The 9,095-nt window shown below is 37.5% G+C and overlaps 1 protein-coding gene across 1 annotated transcript; it reads right to left on the bottom strand.

The window, feature by feature from the left end:
- Positions 1-863: 863 nt before the first annotated feature.
- LOC126672558 (uncharacterized) lies at positions 864-2,134 on the bottom strand. Its single transcript, XM_050366513.1, has 4 exons — positions 1,501-2,134; positions 1,175-1,416; positions 997-1,074; positions 864-932 (listed from the first exon to the last, which is right to left on the bottom strand). The coding sequence occupies exons 1-4, from the start codon at positions 2,132-2,134 to the stop codon at positions 864-866; spliced, it is 1,023 nt and encodes a 340-aa protein (XP_050222470.1).
- Between the last annotated feature and the right edge of the window lie 6,961 nt (positions 2,135-9,095).

Raw genomic sequence — 9,095 nt, 5'->3', positions numbered from 1 at the left:
GTGACGCGACATACTTATCTAGCATCACTTTTCACGCACACTTTACGTAATACTCCCTCCGTCCCATTCTAATTGAACACTATTTCCTTTTTGGGTGTCCCATTCTAATTGACACTTTCCATTTATAGTCTATTTTTAATTGAATTCTTCCTCTTTTACCCTCATTAATTATTATCTTTAAAAATATACTTTGACTAGCATTTATTCCTATTTTTTTTGTTTTAAGTTCCAATAACAATATTTATTAATTTGACTATATATTATCTTCATCTTTTAAAGAACGTTTTACAACTTTTTTTATGTAAAATCATGAATGCAGAAGAAATTCAAAAATCTAAAGACCTCAACAATAGATTGAATAATCAATTTTCCAACACAAACATGTCAAAGCCATTATTGGATCTGAATCAACCTCCAAAAGAAGAAGGATATGTATCTTTCGCTCAAGAGCGGGAACTTGTAATTACCCAGATGCTAAAAATTTATTTGCCATCTTACTTAAAGGTTAAGGACAAGTAAGTTTAGTAGACATTTTTCAGAAAACAACAAGACAATTTACTGGTTCTGTTATTTTTAATATTGCTATATGTAATTGTTTTGTTTCTTGTATGAGCATGTGAATGTGAACTTTCAATATCATGCATGGATTATACTTATGTTGTCATTTTTAGAATTTCATGATTTTTTTTTCTGGAAAATGCATGTAAAAATGGTTTGTTTAATTGGTAATTGCCACTGTGAGCATTTAAATGTCATGGAATTACTGTAATGAGCAACTATAAAAAGTGATTTCAAAAATATTCATTTTTTTGTTGACACAATCAAACAAAAAACACTGGATAACTATAAATGGAATCAAAAATTCATTTTAGATACTCATTACCTTGATTCTTTCCAGACATCACAAAAAAGAAATTAACAATATACCCTTCCTAATCTCATGCTCATGTTCAAGCAGGTCATGAAATATTACATATTTATATTTGAAATACTTACCATGTGATCTGTTTGCAGAAAGCTTGTTGCACGATTTAATACCACTGGATCACAATTAAGTCTTGTAGGGAGTTGTCCCTGTTGCCTCAATTTTTCTTTATTCATATGTGGAAAATTAGTTAATCCCTCCAAAATCTTTCATTACCTCCACCATGCATGATTGAAGGGTCAAAAAAACAGAATCTATATTTTTATACAGTAACTCATTAAAAGCATCTTCAACCGCAACTACTAATTCATCAATTGTTCTAGGAGCCTTTTGATGTTGAAGAGCTTGAATGGCTCTAAAAAAACCAAGATCTAAAATATTTAAGTCTGGACTATTTGGAGGTTGAAAGGATAGGCGAATATCAAATCCATCTTTTCCAGCTTCTTCTAAAAACTCAGTATCATTGACATTAATATGAGGCTTTGCATTATCTTGTTGAATATAGATAATTTTTGAACAATCTTGTAGCCATTTTTCTCAAATTGTAGGCAATACCTTTTCGATCATATAACTACGCATAACATCTTTATTGATGTTCTCAATGGCTTTTGTCTCTAGAGTTCCTGCAACTCTATTTTTACTCTTTCTTTTTGCAACTTCTTTGTAAATGAAAGGGAAAATATCAATTTTTCCAGAAAATATAAGGCCGAATGAAGTAATTCTAGGACGAGCAACCACTGCTAAAAACATTACTTTTGAAATAAACCTTTTACTTTTACAAGTACGCATAGGTTCATTTTCTTCCGGATGTAGATAATATTTGTTCGAAACCTTAGTCATATAAAACCATTTCTCATCAATGTGAACATAATTATACATGTCATTAAACATTGGCCTTGAATGAATAGTATCTTGATCAATCATGGATATGCAAAATTGCAACCTCTCTTTCTTGTTTTCATCGGTTAAAAACGGTTTCAACGCATTAGAGTGGGATCTAATAGAACCTTCTTTAACTCGCCTTTGAACCATCGACTTTAGCATATCCAAAGCTGCAGCTAAAGAACGAATATTCGTGCGACGTTGTAGAGGAATGTTATTGATCTCTTCAAAACTTATTTGACGAGGTACTTTACGTCGTGCTTCAAGATTCTTTACGGAAAATCTACTGTACATTCGCTTTGCATGGATCTTCTCCCGTGAGACCATATTCGATATATAGTACTCTTACTAATTCTGAACTTGGATGTTGTTTGAGAAGCTACTGCCTTTGACAGATTTTCACCACAATTGTTTGAAAGCAAAAACTCAAAAACTTCATGCTTTTGCGTATTTGTTAACCAATTATTTTTGGGAGAATTTTGTGGCAGAGAAATATTTTCAGGAAGATTATTTAAATCTGGAGTAATAAATTCAAGAGATGGAGAATTATCTAATGATAAATTTAAATCTGGTATAGTCATTTTGATTATACTAACTATATACCAATACTACTATCTTAGAGATATTCACTATTTATAGATAAACATATAAGAACAAAATTCTGAAATTACTAATGGAAAATAATTTCCAGTTTGGCGCTCTTTTTTTCATAATTTGGATTGTTAAATTTGTTTAGGAGGCAAAGTAAAATTTGGAAACAGCAATAGGAATTTGTTTAAAATTAAAACATAACTACAGCAGTAAAAACCTTTCAAATACCAATTAATGCAATATGTAAATATTCATGATAGAGTTTGCATGTGATCTAAAAACGTGTACAATAAATATGGATGGCACTAAGTATTAAATGGAACAAAAGGGTATAAAAGTAAAAGTGTAATATTTTCTTAAATACTGTGTAGAGAGAATTTTCTCAATTAGAATGGGACGGAGGGAGTATATAACCTAACCATGCATAGGTAATCGGAACGACGCGTTAAAGAGACTTGTATCTAGCGTCATATTTAACGCACACTTAGCGTAATATAATCTAACCATGTTTAGGTAATCGGAACGACGCGTGAAAGAGACTTAAGACGCGACATACTAATCTAGCGTCACTTTTAACGCACACTTTGCGTAATATAACCGAACCATGCTTAGGTAATCGCAACGACGCGTTAAAGAGACTTAAGACGCCACATACTTATATAGCGTCACTTTTAACGCACACTTTGCGTTATATAACCTAACCATGCATAGGTAATTGGAACGACGCGTTAAAGAGACTTGTGACGCGATATACTTATATAGCGTCACTTTTCATGCACCCCCTTCGTGTAATATAAACTAACCATGCTTAGGTAATCGGAATGATGCGACAAAGAGACTTGAGACACGACATACTAATCTAGCGACACTTTTAAAACACAAGCTTAGGCAATCGGAACGACGAGGTAAAGAGACTTGAGACGCGATATACTAATCTAGCGTCACTTATAACGCACACTTTGCGTAATATAACGTAACCATGCTTAGGTAATCTGAACGACGTGTTAAAAAGACTTGTGATGCGACATACTTATATAGCGTCACCTTTCACGCACACTTTACGTAATATAACCTAACCATTGTTAGGTCGGAACAATGCGTTAAAACGACTTGTGACGCGACATACTAATCTAGCGTCACTTTAAACGCACACTTTGGGTCATATAACCTAACCACGCATAGGTAATCGTAAGGACGGGTTAAAGAGACTTGAGACACGACATACTACTAATCTAGCATCACTTTTCACTCACACTTGGCGTAATATAACCTAACCACGCTTAGGAAATCGGAATGACATGTTAAAGATATTTGAGATGCGAGACAATACTAATCTACTGTCACTTTTACTCACACTTTGTGTTATATAACCTAACCATGCCTAGGTAATCGGAACGACTCGTTGAATAGACTTGTGACGGGACATAGTAATCTAAATGCACTTTCCACGCACACTTTGTGTAATATAACCTAGCCATGCATAGGTAATCGGAACGGAGTGTTAAAGAAACTTGTGACGCGACATAATAATCTAGCGTCATTGTTAACGCACACTTTGCGTAATATAGCCTAACCATGCTTATAGCTAAAAGGATCGTCATGTTAAAGAGACTTGTGACGCGACATACTTATCTACCGCACACTTTGCGTAACATAACCTAACCATGCTTAGGTAATCGGAACGACGCGTTAAACAGACTTGTATCTAGCATCACATTTAACGCACACTTAGAGTAATATAACATAGCCATGCTTAGGTAATCGGAACGACGCGTTAAAGTGACTTTAGACGCGACATACTAATCTAGCGTCACTTTCAACGCACACTTTGCGTAACATAACCGAACCATGCTTAGGTAATCGGAACGACGCGTTAAAGAGACTTAAGACGCAACATACTTATATAGCGTCACTTTTAACGCACACTTCCATAATATAAACTAACCATGCATAGGTAATTTGAACGACGCATTAGAGAGACTTGAGTCGCGACATACTAATCTATTGTCCTGTTTCACGCACACTTTGCGTAATGTAACATAACCATGCTTAGGTAATCGGAACGACGCGTTAAAGAGAGTTGTGACGCGACTTACTTATATAGCGTCACTTTTCACGCACCCTTTGCGTAATATAACCTAATCATGCTTAGGTAATCGGAACGATGCGTCAAAGAGACTTGAGACGCGACATACTAATCTAGCAACACTTTTAAAACACACTCTACGTTATATAACCTAACCATGCTTAGGTAATCGGAACGATGCGTTAAAGAGACTTGAGACGCGACAAACTAATCTAGCGTCCCTTATAACGCCACTTTGCGTAATACAACCTAACCATGCTTAGGTAATCGGAACGACGTGTTAAAAAGACTTGTGATGCGACATACTTATATAGCGTCACTTTTAACGCACACTTTACGTAATATAACCTAACCATTGTTAGGTCAGAACGACGCGTTAAAAAGACTTGTGACGCAACATACTAATCTAGCGTCATTGTTAACGCACACTTTGCGTAATATAGCCTAACCATGCTTATAGCTAAAAGGAACGTCATGTTAAAGAGACTTGTGACGCGACATACTTATCTACTGCACACTTCGCGTAACATAACCTAACCATGCTTAGGTAATCGGAACGACGCGTTAAACAGACTTGTATCTAGCATCACATTTAACGCACACTTAGAGTAATATAACATAGCCATGCTTAGGTAATCGGAACGACGCGTTAAAGAGACTTTAGACGCAACATACTAATCTAGCGTCACTTTCAACGCACACTTTGCGTAACATAACCGAACCATGCTTAGGTAATCAGAACAACGCGTTAAAGAGACTTAAGACGCAACATACTTATATAGCGTCACTTTTAACGCACACTTGCATAATATAAACTAACCATGCATAGGTAATTTGAACGACGCATTAGAGCGACTTGAGTCGCGACATACTAATCTATTGTCCTGTTTCACGCACACTTTGCGTAATGTAACATAACCATGCTTAGGTAATCGGAACGACGCATTAAAGAGAGTTGTGTCTCGACTTACTTATATAGCGTCACTTTTCACGCACCCTTTGCGTAATATAACCTAATCATGCTTAGGTAATCGGAACGATGCGTCAAAGAGACTTGAGACGCGACATACTAATCTAGCAACACTTTTAAAACACACTCTACGTTATATAACCTAACCATGCTTAGGTAATCGGAACGATGCGTTAAAGAGACTTGAGACGCGACACACTAATCTAGCGTCCCTTATAACGCCACTTTGCATAATACAACCTAACCATGCTTAGGTAATCGGAACGACGTGTTAAAAAGACTTGTGATGCGACATACTTATATAGCGTCACTTTTAACGCACACTTTACGTAATATAACCTAACCATTGTTAGGTCAGAACGACGCGTTAAAAAGACTTGTGACGCGACATACTAATCTAGCGTCACTTTTAACGCACACTTTGCGTAATATAACCTAACCACGCTTAGGTAATCGGAACGACACATTAAAGAGACTTGAGACGCGACATACTTGTTTCTTTAACGCGTTGTTCCGATTACCTAAGCATGGTTAGGTTATTTTACGCAAAGTGTGCGCGAAAGTGACGCTAAGATAGGATGTCCCGTCTCAAGTCTCTTTAACGCGTCGTTTTGATTACCCAAGCATGGTTAGGTTATTTTACGCAAAGTGTGCGTGAAAAGCGATGCTAGATTAGTATGTCGCGTCTCAAGTCTCTTTAACGCGTTGTTCCGATTACCTAAGCATGGTTATGTTATACTACGCAAAGTGTGCGTGAAAAGTGACGCTAGATTAGTATGTCGTGTCTCAATTCTCTTTAACATGTTGTTCCGATTACCTAAGCATGGTTAGGTTATGCTACGCAAAGTGTGCGTAAAAGGTGACGCAAGATTAGTATGGCGCATCTCAAGTCTCTTTAACGCGTCGATTCGATTACCATGCTTATATCGCGTAAGAAGTCTCTCTAACGCGTCGTTCCGATTTCCTATGCATGGTTAGGTTATATTACGCAAAGGGTGCGTGAAAAGTGACGCTAGATTAGTATGTCGCGTCTCAATTCTCTTTAACGCGTTTTTCCGATTATCTAAGCATGGTTAGATTGTATTATGCAAAGCGTGTATGAAAAGTGACGCTAGATTAGTATGTCGCGTCTCAAAACTGTTTAACGCGTCGTTCGGATTACCTAAGCATGGTTAGGTTATATTACGCAAAATGTGCGTGAAAAGTGATGCTAGATAAGTATGTCGCGTTCTTTTTAACGCGTCGTTCCGATTACCTAAGCATGGTTAGATTATATTACGCAAAGAGTGCTTGAAAAGTGACGCTAGATTTGTATGTCGCGTCTCAAGTCTCTTTAACGCGTCGTTCCTATTACCCAAGAATGGTTAGGTTATATTACGCAAAGTGTGCAAGAAAAGTAGCGCTAGATTAGTATGTCCCATCTGAAGTCTCTTTAACGGGTCGTTCCGATTAGCTAAGCATGGTTAGGTTATATTACGCAAGGTGTGTGTGGAAAATGACGCTAGATTAGTATGTCGCGTCTCAAGGATCTTTAATGCGTCGTTCCAATTACCTAAGCATGGTTAGGTTATATTACGCAAAGAGTGCATGAAAAGTGACGCAGGATTAGTATGTCGTGTCTCAAGTCTCTTTAATGTGTCGTTCTGATTACCCAAGAATGGTTAGGTTATATTATGCAAAGTGTGCGGGAAAATTTACGATAGCTTAGTATGTCGCGTCTCAAGTCTCTTTAACGCGTCTTTCCGATTACCTAAGCATACTTAGGTTATATTGCGCTAGGTGTACGTGAAAAGTGACGCTAGGTTAGTATGCCGCGCCTCAAGGTTCTTTAAGGCGTTGTTCCGATTACCTACGCATGGCTTGGTTATATTATGCAAAGTTTAGGTCAAAAGTGACGCTAGATTAGTATGTCGTGTCTCAAGTCTCTTTAACGAGTTGTTTCGATTAACATGCGTATGTCGCTTCACAAGTCTCTATTACCCGTTGTTCCAATTACCTAAGCATGGTTAGGTTATATTACGCAAAGTGTGCATGAAAAGTGACGCTAGATTAGTATGTCGCCTCGCAAGTCTCTCTAACGCGTCGTTCCGATTACCTAAGCATGGTTAAGTCATATTACACAGAGTGTGCGCGAAAAGTGACGCTAGATTAGTATGTCGCATCTCAAGTCTCTTTAACGCGTCGTTTCGATTACTATGCTTATGTGGGTCACAAGTTTCTCTAACGCGTTGTTTCGATTACATAAGCATGGTTATGTTATATTACGCCAAGTGCGCGTTAAAAGTGTCGCTAGATTAGTGTTTCGTGTCACGAGTCTCTTTAACGTGTTGTTACGATTATCTAAGCATGGTTAGGTTATTTTACGCAAATTGTGCGTGAAAAGTGACTCTAGATTAGTATGTCGCGTCTCAAGTCTCTTTAACGCGTCGTTCTGATTACCTATGCATGGTTAGGTTACATTAGGCAATGTGTGCGTGAAAACTATCGCTAGTTTAGAATGTCGCATTTCAAAACCATTTAACACGTCGTTCCGATTACCTAAGCATGGTTAGGTTATATTACGCAAAGTGTGAGTGAAAAGTGACGGTAGATTAGTATGTCGCATCTCAAGTCTTTTTAATGCGTTGTTTCGATTAACTAAGCATGGTTAGGTTATATTACGCAAAGAGTGCGTAAAAAGTAACGCTAGATTAGTATGGCGCGTTTTAAGTCTCTTTAACACGTCGTTTCGATTACCATGCTTATGTCGCGTCACTAGTGTCTCTAATGCGTCGTTCTGATTACCTAAACATGGTTGGTTATATATTACGCAAAGTGTGCGTGAAAAGTGATGATAAATTAGTATGTCGTGTCTTAAGTCTCTTTTACCTTTCGTTCCGATTACCTAAACATGGCTAGGTTATTCTACGCAAAGTGTGCATGAAAAGTGACGCTAGATTAGTATGTCGCGTCTCAAGTCTCTTTAACGCATGTTGCGATTACTTAAGCACGGTAAGGTTATATTACGCAAAGTGTGCATGAAAAGTGACGCTAGATTAGTATGTCGCGACTCAAGTCTCTTTAACGCGTCGTTCCGATTACCTAAGCATGGTTAGGTTATATTATGCAAAGTGTTCATGAAAAGGGACGCTAGATTAGTATGTCGCGTCTCAAGTATCTTTATTGTGTTGTTCCGATTACCTAAGCATGGTTAGGTTATATTACGCAAAGTGTGCGCGAAAAGTGTTGTTAGATTAGTATGGCGTGTCCTATGTCTCTTTAATGCGTCGTCCCGATAACCTAAGCAAGATTAGGTTATATTATGCAAAGTGTGCGTGAAAAGTGACGCTAGATTAGTATGTCACATCGCAACTCTCTTTAATGCGTCGTTCCGATTACCTAAGCATGGTTAGGTTATTTTACGCAAAGTATGCGTGAAAAGTGAAGCTAGATTAGTATGTCGGGTCTCAAGTCTCTTGAACGCGTTGTTCTGATTACTTATGCATGGTTATGTTATATTACTCCAAGTGCGTGTGAAAAGAGTCGCTAGATTTGTATGTCGCGCCACAAGTCTCTTTCACGAGTCGTAACGATTATCTAAGCATGGTTAGTTATATAACGCAAAGTGTGCGTAAAAAGTGATGCTAGATTAGTATGGCGCG

Source organism: Mercurialis annua, linkage group LG3, assembly GCF_937616625.2.
Source record: "Mercurialis annua linkage group LG3, ddMerAnnu1.2, whole genome shotgun sequence".
Lineage (NCBI taxonomy): Eukaryota > Viridiplantae > Streptophyta > Magnoliopsida > Malpighiales > Euphorbiaceae > Mercurialis > Mercurialis annua.
The sequence above is the reverse complement of the archived record's forward strand: the minus strand, read 5'-3'. Positions and strand labels throughout refer to the sequence as shown.

Bases quoted from the DNA above. Each gene is read 5' to 3' on its own strand.
- LOC126672558 (XM_050366513.1), bottom strand. From the start codon at position 2,134: ATGGTCTCACGGGAGAAGATCCATGCAAAGCGAATGTACAGTAGATTT. The intron at 1,075-1,174 runs GTTTTTTTGACC...TTGAGGCAACAG, and splicing joins TGTATAAAAATATAGATTCT to GGACAACTCCCTACAAGACT. The intron at 933-996 runs GTAAGTATTTCA...GCATGAGATTAG, and splicing joins TTCTGCAAACAGATCACATG to GAAGGGTATATTGTTAATTT.